We start from the raw sequence: 15,798 nt of genomic DNA, 5'->3' as shown, positions 1-15,798 counted from the left end.
GTAGACCAGGCTGGTCTCGAACTCACAGAGATCCGCCTGCCTCTGCCTCCCGAGTGCTGGGATTAAAGGCGTGCGCCACCACCACCCGGCTTCAAACTAATTTTCATGAACCTGAGTGTGAAGGGTGTATTTGAGTCAGTTTCATAATACTAGTTTTATAACCCACTCTTTAATCTTGCCATATCTGTACATATAAGTATTCACTGAGTTACTGTGTTTTGTTTGTGGTGCTGGGACTCAAACTCAGGCATGCGTACACACACACATACCCATTGCTCTTTTTTTTTTTTTTTTTTTACTTTATACAGAAGGATACATCTCTCCAGCCCCATTTTAAAAATGTGTAGCCCAGGCTGGCCTTGAACTCGTGATCCTCCTGCCTCTGCCTCCTTCAGAAAATCCTACTGGCATGTACCACCACAACCGGTGATTGTGTAATATTTTTAAAAATTTGTTCTTGTCTTTTTTTGACCTAGAAAGACTACTCAGTGGATAAAGTGCCTACTACCTAAACACAGGGTCCTGAGTTCAGCTCCATAGAACTACCCTTAAAAGCCAGACCCTGGCATACATCTGTAACCCCATCACTGAGGTGAGGGAGGTGAAGACAGGTGGGTTCATTCAGGCTTGCTGGACAGTATAGTCAAAACAGCAAACTTTAGGTTCAGAGACTGTCTCAAAAATAAAAGATGGAGGGCTGGCAAGATGACTTAGTGGGTGAGGGTGCTTGCCACCGAGCCTGACAACCTAAGTTTTTTCATGGGACTCCACATGATCAAAGTAGGAAACAAACTCTTACAGGTTGTCCTCTGACTTCATTGTGCATACCATGACGTGTGTGTGTGTGCGTGTGTTTGTGTGTAGGGGGGTGTATCGAGGAAAGGCATTATGACATCATCAACCTCTGGCCTCATACGTGTGTCTATGTAGGCAAGTACATAAGCGCACACATATGTGCATGGACCATATACATATTTTTTAAAAATCTTTCTAATTAGGAAAGATTTTGTTTAATATTGAAAGGTTTGTTTTTTTTTTTATGTGTTGTGGTGGTTCTTTTGTTTCTGAAAGTTTCTCTATGTGTTCCTGACTGTCCTGAAAATCATTATGTAGATAAAGTTGGCGTAACCTCACAGGGCAGGGTACAGAGATTAAAGGTGTGTACTACCATGCCCAGACTTTTGAAAGATGGGAAGAGCAGAATTCCCTGTAATTTCATCAGTTGTTACTAGCCACATTTTGGTGTAGTTTTTCCCCCTATACGGTCAATCTTACTATACTTATTTTTTGTTTTTTGAGACAGTGTTTCTCTGTGTAGCTTTGGTGCCTGTCCTGAAACTAGCTCTTGTAGATCAGGCCGGCCTCAAACTCACAGAGATCTGCCTGCCTTTGCTTTCTGAGTGCTGGGATTAAAGACATGCATAACCACCACCCAGCCTTGTTTGGGGTATTTCTTTTGTTGTTGTTGCTGTTTTTTTGTTTTGTTTTTTGTGATCACTTTTCATGAAAATGTCTTCTGAATATTTATCTTCATATTCTTAGCATCCAGTATAAGTTATACATGGTTATCCATCTGCAAAATGGGAATGATGCAGTCCTCAAATAAGATACCAATATTAGAAATGCTGTTAATAGTAAAAAATTAGTGGTTAATGTTAAGGGACTCTGCCTTGACTTTAAATATGTATTCCTCAAATTATAAAAGAAAACTAAACCTTCGAGAAGTGTGCTAGTCTCCAGTGTGCGTATGAAGAATAGAGACCTACAGTCGTTTAATAGTTTTCCTGAGACCACTTTGTAGAAGTGATAGGATATGATCCCTGGCCTTCAGATTTCAAAATTTTCCCCCGGTGGTACTGACCCACACCTTTAATCCCAGACTCATCCCTGGTTCAGAGAGCAAGTTCCAGAACAGCCAGGGCTGCACAGAGAAACCCTATCTCAAAAAATCCATCCAAACAAACAAATGAAAAACAGGTTTTGAAATCTTTATTCAACCAAATCATTAGGTGGACTGTTAATCAATCCTTAGTGCTGACCCTTTGTACACCCCTCCGAACTCCATTTATTAAGGGTCTTTGTGCTGTTTCAGGGCTCTCTGTTTTATTGCTGGGTAACTTTGTAATGCAGGGAGGACTGAGCTGCTTCTGTCTGAACCACTTCAGCAGCTAAAATGCTGTTTCCTTTCAGCCTGCCCTGGGTTATATAAGCACACCACCTTCCATTTCTTGCTGCATTGTGTTCTAATGGGACAAAATCTAGCTATGGGTTCTGTAGTATTATACTTAGATAATGTTGTTTTGATGGTGTGCAAGTTTCAGGGGTAATTTTTATTCAATACCTTAAATGCCTTTGAATTTGTTTAGTTTTAACATGTATCTGAATCATACTGTAAAACAGGAAAGTAATTTCTTTTTTTGTGATTAAAAATCTGTTGATTATGTGACTGCAGAGCCAATAGATTATAGCCTTTTGACTTTTCCTTCAACCTGTCTTTTTTTTTAATTTTTAAATTTTTTATTTATTTTTCTTTTGTAGTTATGTAGACCAGGTTGGCCTCAAATTTACAGAGATCCACCTGTCTCTGCCTCCAAGGTGCTAGGATCAAAGGTTTGTACCACCATGCCTGACTAACCTGTCTTTTTAAAATTTGTGATTGTACTCTGGTACGCGTTTTAAAATTCTGTGTGTTGAAAATAGTAGCTATCTGCTTCCTTTTTTTTTGTTTTTTTGGCAAGCTAACACTTAACATAATAAAATAATGAAAAACCATAGGCTTGTGATGTTTCATAAGACAATCTGATGAGAAAAGTGGTCTTGGAAAGATTAATTCATTTTTATGAGGAAATGGTTTTCTAGAATTTGATCAGAGACTTAAAATGATCTGCTTTGGAGGGAGAGGGATGTATGGCACAAGGATGTATAAGTAATATTTTTCAGGTTAAGAAATTATAGCTCTCTTTAAAAGAACAGGAAGCAAGAGACCCACAAGATGTAAAAATAAAACTGGTTATAGGACTTTTAAAAATGGTGTTTTATTTAAAAAAGTAAAATTGCTTAAATTTTTTAAATGTGTGACTATCACAGAGGACAGAACTGGGAAAATGGAATGTGAAAGGACCTCGCCTGTTAGTCTATGTGCTTTGGTAGGAAGAACTCTGTGGATGGACCACCCCCAAAGAGCACTTGTATTCTGACTCGTAAACTCTTTATTAGCACTTGTGATTGCGTGATTGAAGCTCCCATGGTAGTTAGCTCAGGGTCTTTGCCAGTAGGACATAGGAGCTATTTGTTGAATGGTGAAAGTCATCTGAAACAACTTATAATTGTTCAATGTTGCAAAATAATCTTCTAGATTTATGTATCTCTCTCTGTAAATTGTTAATTTACCTATGTTCTCATAAGAAACCTGTCAGATGCATTTTTATTATTCATAGGAACTGCTGTTGAAGCTTGTCAGTTAACTGTAGGTATTTTGGCTGTGGAAGCTGATAAATAAGACATGCATATACCTGATGAGTATTTAAATTTTGACCTAATTTTAAAGTAGAGAAGCTTTTTCCTTTGTAAAACCTGAAATAATATGTTCCTAATGTCCCATATTCTTTGTGTCTCCTGCAGGGAAGCAATGCTTCTTAGTCCTGAGGCAGCAGCAGTTTAATGTCCAGGCTCTTGTGGCAGTGGGAGACCACGCGAGCAAGCAGATGGTTAAATTTGCTGCCAAGTAAGTAAGCAATTATATCCTGTTGTCAGAATAAACAATGGTGGGAACCAAGACTCCCAGGGGTTTGGACCATTTTCATACATTAACATCAATGCTTCGTTTGTTTAAAAATGTAGTTATTTAAATTGTCAGTTCAGTGTTGCTTGAATACATTAAACTTACAAAAGAGAAAATATGGAGCACAGGCTTGTGATTCATTTGGAACTGCTGAAGCTGCACTCTTCGCAGACAAGTCACATTACTTTCAAGTAGAGCGACAAAAAGCCTGGCGTCCTCAACAGGGCACAGCAACTTGATTTTGTTGTGTTTTGTCGAGCTTTGTTTCCTCCACTACCCCCCCCTTGAGATTTGCATAATGAGCAACAAGTTTTCTAACTGAATAATAAAAGAACGTAAAATAAGACAACGTACTTTTGCAGACAATTCCTACCTGAAGGAAGTCAGACATGTTTTAATAATGTTACAACTTTTAACTTTGACACCAAAGAGTTAGGGGGAAAAAAGAGATAAAACTTGCTTTTTTTCCTCCAGCTGCAAAGGTATTTGCTGTCTAGCTCAACGCTCTACAGAAGCACATTATTTTGTTTTGTTCGGCTTACAAGAAATAGTATGTTGAGGTAGGAAAGAAGGTAGAGGGTGCTCTGACTCTAAGGTAATGAGAGTTTCATTTGTGGCTCATGATGCGGCTGTTTCGTTAGCTGTTTTTCTTAATTAGTGTTCCCATGATAATAATGAAAGAAGACATAGGGAAATGGATGAATGGCCTACATTTTAAGTAATAGTATTCCATAGATGTAGGTGTTTTTAAAATAAATCTAAAGCAAATACTGTGTTTTTCTATTGTTGAAATACATCTTTGTTCTTTAGATGCAGGCTTTTTAAATTTTTAAAATTTATTTTATTGTTTGTTTGTTTGAGTGTTTTGCTTACATGTATGTATGTACAACACATGTGTGCCTGGTGCCAAAAGGCCAGAAGAGGGCATCAGATCCTCTAGAACTGGAATTACAGATGGTTTTGAGCACCTATGTGTGGGTTCTGGGAACTAAGCCTAAGTCCTCTGCAAGAATAGCAAGTACTGCCCACCCCTTAGCCATCTCTCCAATCCCTAGATGTATATCTTCAAAGACACATTAGCATAAATGGAATCATGAATTCTAGAATTAGAAAGAGACTAGCATGATCTAATGTGACGTCTGAATTTGTTTTGGACTCACCCTGGCCCCAAGACAGTAAAGTGCTCAGCAACTAGAATTGGTTTAGAGATTTACTTAGATCAGTTTTATTATTACATACCTGTTTTTATGTTTGAAATTTTCAGCTTCATGAGTTTTATAACTCAATGGTAAATTTAGTAGTTTAATTCCATCAGCGTGGTAGCCTCACTTGTTCCTTGATCTTAGACCGCTGTCAGAGACCCACTCTGGTCTTCTAGTCGTTAGGTTTGTTTTCATAGAGTGTGCTTGGGAAATACGTTCTCCACCCAGCATCTGAAGGTCAATGTGTGGGCCACATCTATGTAGGTGACTCTGGTTTCTATTGATAAGCTGTGTCTACATAGAAAACCGTCTTAAAAAAAAAAAAGAAAGAAAAAAGAAAACCTTCTGTACAAAAGGAAAGAGATGGCCATGGAAATCACCGTTGACATGATGAACTATATTTAATATATTTAAAATACTAGGTAAAATTCAACCTCAAACAAAAAGATATATGGATTTTTGTCTTTTATACATTATTTAGTTCTGGGGAACTAATCTGCTGACAATTTTACATTGCGCATACTTCTATTACATTGTTATAACTTCAGTGTTACATTCCTAAAGGAAATATTGTATAGTTGAACAGACTTCTGAAGATCCCATTAATCTTTAATATTCACTGTTGGGCCTCCTACTAAGTGTGGGCAGTCAGTGTCTGTGATACCTAACATAGTTCACAAAAAGTGTTCAGCTTATTTGCATCTTCCAGGAATTTCTGGGAATGAAACTAGTAACAGCAATCGATCTGTCAGCCCAAACTAACTAGCTGGTAGAAGTGCTTACAAATAGTCACCCAAGCAGACGCCGTTCACCAGTGTCCTCATGTTTATGAATTAAAGAAAGGCCAGACTTCCATGCAGAAGCGAAGTCAAGAATGATTTTTCTTGGGCTGGTCTTTTGATAAAGTACTTTCAAAATACCTGAGTTCAGTCTCCAGAAACCACTGAAAAATCCAGGCGATGCTGTTATTATACCAACACTGGAAAGGCAGAGAGACAGGAGGATCCTCAGGGCTTACTGATCAACCAACCTATTGTACTAGACAAGATCCAGGGCAATGACAGACTGTTTCTCAAAATAGTGGTAGATGATTTTTGAAGAATGATATTGATGGCTGTCCTCTGACCACCATGGGCATTCATTTACTTACAAATATAAGAAAATAATTTTCTTTTATACAGAAGAATATAGGTAATTCTATATTCATAGTATATGAGGTAGAACTCAATCAAGATCTAGATGATGGCATTTATACTGAACAGATAAGCTGTAAATGAGTTTCTAAAGTACGTTTCTGTTAGTGTGTTAAAAATTAGACTTTATACAGTTAGGAATGTTTGGGAAAGGTATAACTAAAGCCTTTAGTTATAAACAAGTGATATGGCCAATTTTATACAATAGCCTTAACACATGGTACTTAGATTTTAACTAACTTTTGGCACTAACATACTAAAGAATTAAGCCAGAGCATTAATAGTAGGTGGTAAGATGACTTTGGTTACCTTATGAGAAATGAAGGTTCTTATGACTAAGACTCATGGTAATAACTGATTATTGGTAGTTGTTTTTTTGGGTTTTTTTTTTTTTTTTTTTTTTTTTTTTTTTTTTTTTTTTTTTTTTTTCGAGACAGGGTTTCTCTGTGGCTTTGGAGCCTGTCCTGGAACTAGCTCTGTAGACCAGGCTGGTCTCGAACTCACAGAGATCCGCCTGCCTCTGCCTCCCGAGTGCGCCACCACTGCCCAGCCTCCCTTTTTTTTTTTTAAACCAAGTTTCTGTCTCTAGGGTAGGACTCAACTTGTAACCTCTAAATCAACTCGCATCTTCCTGATAGTAGCTCAAAGCCTTCCATAGTATAGGTCTGCTTGTTAGACACTGCCCCCAGGTTTTTGAGTCAAATTAGAGGGGAAACTTTGAAAAATATAAGCCATTGGGCTAGGCATGGTGGCATACACCTTTAATCCCAAAACTCAGGAGGCAGAGGCAGGTAGATATCTGGAGTTTAAGGCCAGCCTGGTCTACCCAGTAAGCTTGTAGGCCAGACAGTGCTACACAGTAAGACCCTGTCTCCAGAAACTAAAATTAAAACGCATGTATGTATAAAATTATGCAGGAAACGAGATGGTTAGTTCTTGATATAGAAGGACTGGGAGATCAGTGATTCATATCCCCAGTTATGTCCGTGAGGTGTTTCTAGAAAAGATGGACTAGGGGAGACAACCTCCTGAACTAGGAATCTGACAGAATAAAAGTGGAGAGTTGCGGGTGGTTTACAAGCACAGGCTTCCTTTTCCTTTCTAGACTTCCATGAGGTGAGCTGCCCTACCACTCCCTGCATGACAGCCTGGAGTACTAAAAGCAAAATACGTCCTACCTCCTTAAGTTGTCTGTGTCAGACACTCTGCCATGGCCCTAGAGAGTCTGATTTACTCAGTAAGGGAAAAGAGTTTTAATTCATTGATACAAAAAGAAAAAAAAAAGATTGCAAAGGACGAATTTAAAGGCTTTCTAGCATTAATACTAATGAGTCTGTCTCTTTAATAAAGCATGAGTGCTTTCCCAAAAAATCACCCCTTTATTTAAAAGCTTGTTGTAAAAGCAGTGGGAGAAAAAGAATTATAACTGAGTTTCTGGTTTGCAATGACAGCTAATTTTTCTGAATAATTTCAGTAATAAGAGATTTAGTAGTCACAAACATGAAACCTTGATGTTTCCGGAAATATCTAACAATCCCACATACTTTTGATAAAGTTTTAATCTTTTTTTTCTTCTTACCAACATGGCTATCAGCAGTGTACTTTATAATCCCTCTCTCACCGCCATTGTGAGGAATGCTACACCCATTGTAGCAGCTGTGTGGGGAATGAGGCTGTTAGGAAATGCGACAACAGACTTAGAATTTCAAGTACCTGGTTGCCTTCTGCTAGGCTTCTGAAGGCACGAGCATCTCTGCTGTTGGTCCTTTTGTTCACTGTACTGCCTTACAGGTATTTGTCACACAGCTATACAAGCTGACACCTCCGTAATTGCTGTCTACCCCATAGAGAAAGTGAGTGCTCCTGAGACTGAAATTCAGATATTGGTGTCCCTTTAAATTACTCTTTTCTAAAGTGGTGCTTAAGACCTTGTCAGTTGTGCTGTAGTGTGACGTACACGTCCCTAAAAATCACTGTACTATGTGAAATTGTGCAATAAAAATCAGTTTATGCATAAGTGAGGTTAATGGCATAACACTGAAAAACTTAATCAATGACACATTTTTAAAGGGCAAGAGTTTTACTTTTTAAAGGTAGGTTGAACAATTTCCACAAATGTTGGGAGTAGATAAATACACAAATGTTGTGAAGTAGTTGTTGAAGCTGCCTGGAATTTTCGTGCAAATGGGTACGTAACTCAGGTCACAGGGGATGTTAGCAGTATGTGTTCCAAGTGTTTCTTCATGGTTGAGGTCACCCATGTTACCACTACAGGCATTGGCATTGTGTTTCTCATTGATTATGCCTGGCATTGTTCTTAAACAAATGTTACATCAAAATTGTCTCCTATAAAAGACCTTACCTATTTTTTAACTACTGTGTGGGAAAGAGGAAAATAATAGGAGTGGAATATGGCTTCAAAGTTTTGAGAATTTAGTAGACATAACCCCCCTGCTCCCCTATCATCCTGGTCTTCTTTTAGAACCCTTCCCGGAGTGCCTCCATCATCTTTTCCTTGCCCAGAACTCCCTTATCCTCTGCTGCTTTCTCTTTCTCTTGCCTTGGCAACATCTGTAAGTTCCTGTTCTACAGACCCCTGGTGCTTTATCTCACACCAAAACTGAGTGCATGTGTAGAATTACGATATGTCTGCCCCTCTTCTACCCGACAGTGCAAAATCAAGATTTTACTTAGAGACTTTAAATACTTTTATTATTTAGCAGAATTCTTAGGGATCTTTCCTTTTTATCCTTTAAAGTATAATTACACAAGAAAAATCTGGGAAAACAATGAGTCCTGCAAAATATTCTAGTGGCCTCCTATTAAGATCAAAACAGCACATGACTAGCTTCTAAACTAGTTCTGAGTGTTGTGCTTAAATAAAATAAAATGAAAAGCTTACTTATGTTTTTAGCTGACGTTAAAAATTTGAGGACCAATGAAGCGTGAAGTGATTGAAAAGAATATTTTGTAGCGCATTGTGTGGGGGAAGCCAGCTGCCTAGGGAGTGGGCCAGCTAATGCTGCCAGAATCTGGTTTAGAAAATAATACCCACAGAAATATGTATATGAAGAAAAGACTGCTTTTAATCCTCACTTAGTTTTCATTCTCTTCTGGGTCAGTTTTTACATATGAAATGCTTACAGCTGACTTTACTGAACACTGTCAGCTCTCTAGGTGTTTACATTTTGAAGATTGCAGCCCAGGGACTCTGGACAGTAAAATATGTGAACTCTTAAAGAAGAAAGTAAGAGAGAGAATGGTGTTTATATGTTAATTCCATAAGGCCTAAATTTAACTCTATTCCCATTGGCCTTTTACCAGGTGGAAAAAAGCTAGGACTCCACTATTAAAAATACCAAATCAGATAGTTCCAGCTGGGGTTTCCTAATCACTTAAAAGGCAAAATTCAAGGTCACTTTTAATATCGTAAGTAGATAACGATCTTAGCATTTACTTTAGATATTAAATCTGAGATTCTTGTCTATTTGTCTTATTGACTAAACTGTATTGTTAATTTTGAGCTTTTGAATTTTTTTTCTTTGAAAAGAAACATTAACGTTTAATGTGGAGGAAAACGTATGTCCTACATTCATCTAGTTTATTGATATTTTACCCAAAAGTTGGCTCACTAATTAGATTCAGTGCCATAGGATGCTTGAGGAGATCATTTTAATCAATCTGTTGGAAAGATCAATTTTCTTGTGACTGAATGAATAGAAAAATGAAGCAGCTGCATGAATTACACAGGGAAGTTGACACATCTAACTCCATAGGGATTTTAAGACCAGAATCTTAATTGTGTGTTTGAAATGGTTGATGGTCTTTCTGTAAATGAAAATTTCTGGAAGCAGAAGATGTGATTCTTGTGCAAGATGGTGCTTCTGACCTCACTTTACATTGCCACCTGATTCTTTAGCTAAAGACTTGAGCTCTTAGTGTCTTTTTTTTGGGGGGGGGGGGTAAGGTATTCTAGAAGCCTTTCTGTAGCAGCTGTTAATAAAGGACAGCAGTTAATACAAATACAAGGCTGACCTTACAGCATCATCTTTAAAGGACTAGAACTAATATGGATAGTAGTTTTAATGGTTGTTTTGTTTGGCATGGTCTCTCTACCATCTAGCCTGGAATTGTCTGACTTCAGAATCATAGCTCCCAACCTCCATTTCAATAGTTTTTAAAAGTTAAAAGTTACTATCGCTCTTTGTGCTTGTTCAACAACCTTCCTTTTACCCCAAAATTCGGGCAGTTTTGAATCTGAAAACAATTTTTTTCTTTGTATTAGTCATTGTGGTTACATGATTTACTGATAGCCTGTGAGTCACAAGTATATTCCTCATTCTCTATGAGTCACCTAACTACATACTAGTTTTGTTTATTTTCCTTCCTTTGAGATATTTCACCTAAAATAGATATTCCATTGGTTGGTAGGTATAAAATTTCTGTTTACTGCGTTAACTATTATAGCCGGAAAATAGAAAATAAATAGTACTCAGAAGTCTCACTGATTCAGAACACTTGGTTAACACCTGCTCTGGTCCAGGCACTTGGCTAAGCTTGGGTCAGCAAGGGGAAAGAGATTCAGAACGGTGCAGAAACTTGTTACAAGTCCTCTGGTAAGTGTAGATGTTTATCTAAAGGTGAGACCCAAAGAAGCCAACTTTGCATTGTTATCCTTTGCTGCTCCTATATGCTTTGACTTTTTGTTGGAGCAATATCTGCTAGGGAAGAAGTGACTATATAGTCTGCTCAGTTCAACACTGAGACTTTGGATAAGAATGTGCTTTAAAAATTAAGTCTACCTGTGAATGAGGACCAAGACCCCTTATCTAGTTGCTTGAAGAGGCTGGGCCTAAGGAAGCCAGTCCTGCCCTGAGGGCTGTGGCTAGCAAAGCCCTCTGCCCAGTGCCAGCACCAAAGCAGGCTGCAGCAGTGGCGTGAGGTCACACTCATCTACTTTGGCTAGGAGCCTGTGGTCCCAACCCCACTGCCCTGTGTACCCTCCTTGGCACAGTTGGCCATTGATGCCTGCTCCTTGCTGGACAAGACACCACTACAGAGCCCCACACAGGCACTGCCACAACCTTTACATCCCATACCTGTAGACTGGGATGCTCGTCCACTGCCCCCACCCCCTGCCAATGATGTTGTGGCCCAAGATGAGGATGACTTTGAGGTCTGCTCTATCAACAGCTCACTAGTGGGTGCAGGGCTCCCTGCCCTGGAGGACAACCTATTTCTTCCACCCTGGGGTGGCAACAAGCCACCCAGCTCGGCCCAGACTGCAGAGATTTTCCAGGCACTGCAGCAGAAGTGTATGCAGCAACTACAGGTCCCCACTGGCCAGCTGACCCACTTCCCCATCCCAGGAGGTGATGACAAGCCCGAGGTGTCACTCCAGGTACCTATCCCCCCTCAGCCCACATGTCCACATGTGGAGCTATCTCCAGTTCCCTCAGGTGAAGAAGAGACAAACGATGGCCTAGGCCTGCCTCCCCTCCCTGAGTGCCTCTCTGGGAACTCTTATCCCCTCAAGGTTCAAGGACCCCGAGCCCCCTGGTGCCACCTGGCAGCTCTCCGTTACCACACCGGCTCTCTAGCTCACCCGGAAAGACCATGCCCACCACCCAAAGCTTTGCCTCAAACCCTAAGTATGCCACCCCACAAGTGATCCAGGCTCCTGGCCTACAGGTTGGCCCATGTATCCTGATCACTGTCCACAATGGCAGGAAGGTCAACAGTACTCATTACTACCTACTGCCTGAGCACCCTCCTTACCTTCGAGAGGCCCAGAGCCCTGAAGAGCCAGCCTTCATTTCTGTGCCCCTGCTGCTGCCCCAACCCAGTACCCTAGTCCCCACTGCCACTGTTTGATCTATGCCTCAGGCTGCCCCAGACCCAAAGGCCAACTTCTCCACCAGTAACAGCAACCCAGGGGCTCAGCCACCAGCCTTGAAGGCCACTACTCAGCTGCCACAGAGGGGGATGGGCAAGAGGCTGCAGGGCCAGCAGACAATATCCAGATGGTGGAGCAGCTCTTGGGACTGGGTCTTCGGCCATGGGTGGAGTGCCACAAAGTACTACAGATGTTCGTTGGACTGGCATTTGGAGCAAGCTGGCTGCCACCTGCTGGGTTCCTGTGGGCCCTGCATACCACACACAAACACTGATAGTTGTCAGGAGAATAGTGGTCTGCCCTAAAGGAGCCGCTTGAACCTGCCTGTGGAACAAGGGTGGGGAGATGCCCCATCTCAGCCCTGGAGGACCCACTACTGAACCCACGACTGCCTGTTGCTCCCAGTGGACAGAGCAAGAGACTGAGAGCCCCACCTTGCCCACCTCACTTACTCACCCAGCGCTGTTCTGCACACCTTTGTTCAGCCCTCAGTGCCCCAACCAAGAGATGGGAAGAAGCCTTGTGAAACAGGAAGCTGCCTGGCAGGCCCTGTGTATGACCTCTCTCTGGGCTACTGGCTAGAGTGTACCCCAGACTTTGCCCCGGAGGACTAGACTGAGGAAGCCAAGCTTGACTTGGGCAAAAAGGATGTGTTGGCTGCACAGAAAGATAGGCCAGCATCCAGCAGGCCCTCCTCAGAGCTACCCTCTTTTCTAGGAGCCTCTGTAGGCATTTGGAGTGTTGGACAGAATGTGACTTGTGGCTTCACTGTGAACTTGTGGTCTTGACCACTTCCAGGAGCTTATACCTGGAAACACCCTGAAGTGGCTCAGAAAAAGGTGCCATATTCTCTGCCAAGACCCAGGGTCCCAGATTGGAAGGAGAACCCAGGGACACCACTACTTTCCTGTTTGAACCCTGCTCTTCCCGTTGTGCTTCTTCTAGAGAAATAAATTCCGTTTCTATTTTATGTTATTTTCCCCCCTCAAAAAAAAAATTAGGTCTAGCTGGGTGGTGGTGGCACATGCCTTTAATCCCAGCACTTGGGAAGCAAAGGCAGGCAGATCTCAGTGAGTTCTAGGCCAGCCTCATCTACAAAATGAGTTCTAGGACAGTCAGGACTGTTACACAGAGAAACCCTGTCTAAAAAAAAAAAAAAAAAAATTAAATCTAGCCTAGATGAGCGGTGGTGGCACACACCTTTAATTCCAGCCTTTGGGATACAGAGGCAGGAGGATCTCTTTTGAGTTCAATACAACCAGGGCAGCACAGAGAAACCCTGTCTCAAAAAGAATTTTCGGAGGCCTGGAAAGATAGCTTAGCAGTTAAGGGAACCAGCTATTCTTGCCAAGAACTAGACTTGATTCCCAATACCTGCATGGCAGATCATAACAATTTGTAACATCAGTTGTAGGGGATCTGACACCCTCTTCTGGTCTCCATGAGCACTGGGCACACACATGGTATGCAGGCAAAACACCCATGTACACAGCAATGAAGATACAAATAATTTTTTTAAAAATTAAGTCTAAGGCTGGGAAGATTTCTCAGTGGATAAACACCATACAAGCTTGAGGATATGAATTTGAATCACCCGTGTAAAAACTGGACACAGCATCCTACAAGTCTGTAATCCCAGCATTCCTACAGGGAGGGGAAGACAGCAGAATCCCTGGAAGCTCTGGCTGGCTAGCCTAGCATACAAAACAAGAAAACTATAAACAAATAAATTAGAAGGCAAGGACAGACACTCTGTTATTCTCTGACCTCAAGAGCACTGTGGTAAGCACAAGCACGTACAAAATTAAGTCTAAAATCTGGTGTTAGAAATTCCCCTGTAGTTTATGACATTCATTTACCTAGCATAAATATAACTAGTTACTTACGATTTCATGTAAAGATTCTTCTGAACTCTGCGTAGGTTGGCAACATGAGGGCATCAAACTATATCAGTGCTGTTGAAGAAGATAATGGTGATTCTTGGACATTGGAAAACTCTTAAAAGATGGCCCATTACTTGAGTGTTTGTTGCATAAGCCAAGTATTGCAGCTTATGGGGTCTTAAGAATGAAAGTTAATGCTGAGTAGAAGTGGCACATGCCTTTAATCCCAGCACTCCAGAGGCAGAGACAGGCTGATCTCTGAATTCCATGCCAACTGTCTACAGAGTGACTTCTGCTACACAGAAAAACCCTATATTGAAAAAAAAGTGCATTGTTTGCAGATGTGCTGAAGAAGCACCCAGGTATTTAAATTTAGTGCTAATTTTTGAGCCAGTAACAAGTAACTTTTGATTTATTTGTAGCTAGCTGCATGGTGGCAAGCTAATTATTATCTTAGAGACTGTTTTGGGTTTTGTTTTTGTTTTTCTTTGCTTTTTTGGGTTTTGTTTTTTTTTTTTCATTTTTAAGTGATAATGCCTGCCTTATCATTACTTGTAAAGTTGAAGTGGAATGGTGTATGCATGTCTAAAACACTTCACGCAAGCTGGAACTCATAGGAAATAACTGAGTAATAATGGGAGCAATGCTTTAGAGATTTGCATATTAAGATTACTTTTATGAGCTACAAAATAAAAGTGTGTTAAGATTCTTCAGCATTTAATAAGATACAGATACATTCAATAAAGTACCATGGAATGCTGACATAAAATTTATAAAACATTCCATATTTTCTGCAAGTGAGAAAAAGGAGTTATGCACCAAATAGAAAACAGTGACCATAGAAGATGGCGTTGGATTAGCATTTGCATCTGGATAAATCTGTTCTTTGGGTTTTAAAAATTACTTTTATTTTATTTATGAGTGTTTTGTTTGCATGTTTGTAAATGCACAGCATGTGTGCGTGATGCTTATGGAGGCCCAAGAGGGTTGTAAGTTCCTTGAACTGTGAGCCACCAGGGGAACCTGGTCCTCTGCAAGAGCAACAGTTCTCTTAACTAGTGAGTCATCTCTCCAGCCCAAAGAGTGAGCTTTAAATTTTTTATTTTTTTAAAAAGTAGTTACTCGGGAGGCAGAGGCAGGCGGATCTCTGTGAGTTTGAGACCAGCCTGGTCTACAAGAGCTAGTTCCAGGACGGGCTCCAAAAAAACCACAAGAGAAACCCTGTCTCGAAAAACCAAAAAAAAAAAAAAGTAGTTTAAGGGCTGGGAATGTGGCTCAGTAATAAGTAGAACATGTCCCTAGCATGAACGGTAAAACCCCAGATTCTAGCCTCAACAGAGCCAATAAATACATTAAAAATCTTATGAATGAAGTGGCAGGATAACACCTTTAATCTCAGAAGCAGGACAGTCTCTGACTTTAAGGCCATCCTGGTCTACAGAGTGAGTTCCAGGGTGGCCAGGACTACACAGAGAAACCCTGTCTCAAACAAACAAAAATCATAAGAACAAATTATGTAGCTTCTGTCATTCACAGATGAGTGACAGTCTGAGCTGGAAGTTTGGTTTGATTTGATGTCTTTGGTTAGGTTACAGGGTCTCATGTTATACCCCAAACTGCCTTGTAATTTACTTTGTAATTCCGGTGTCCTTTAACTCAAATCATTCCTCCTGCCTCAGCCTCGTGGATGCTAGGATTACAAACATTTGCTAGCACCCATCTTAGATGGTTCTCCCACACACACACAGGGTTTCTCTGTAGCTTTGGAGCTTGTCCTGGAACTAGCTCTTGTAGACCAGGCTGGTCTCGAACTCACAGAGATCCGCCTGCCTCTGCCTCCCGA

The 15,798-nt window shown here is 40.7% G+C and overlaps 1 protein-coding gene across 1 annotated transcript in view; it reads left to right on the top strand.

The window, feature by feature from the left end:
• The window catches only part of Dars (aspartyl-tRNA synthetase), a 59,155-nt gene that overhangs the window by 8,737 nt on the left and 34,620 nt on the right, over positions 1–15,798 (top strand). Inside the window, exon 4 of the mRNA XM_026779770.1 lies at positions 3,622–3,724. Coding sequence (XP_026635571.1) covers positions 3,622–3,724 — 103 coding nt within the window. The remainder of the gene's footprint in view (positions 1–3,621; positions 3,725–15,798) is intronic.

This window comes from Microtus ochrogaster, chromosome 6 (assembly GCF_000317375.1).
Source record: "Microtus ochrogaster isolate Prairie Vole_2 chromosome 6, MicOch1.0, whole genome shotgun sequence".
NCBI classification, from domain to species: Eukaryota; Metazoa; Chordata; class Mammalia; order Rodentia; family Cricetidae; genus Microtus; species Microtus ochrogaster.
Note: the sequence above shows the minus strand (reverse complement) of the source record. Positions and strands in the feature narration are given on the sequence as shown.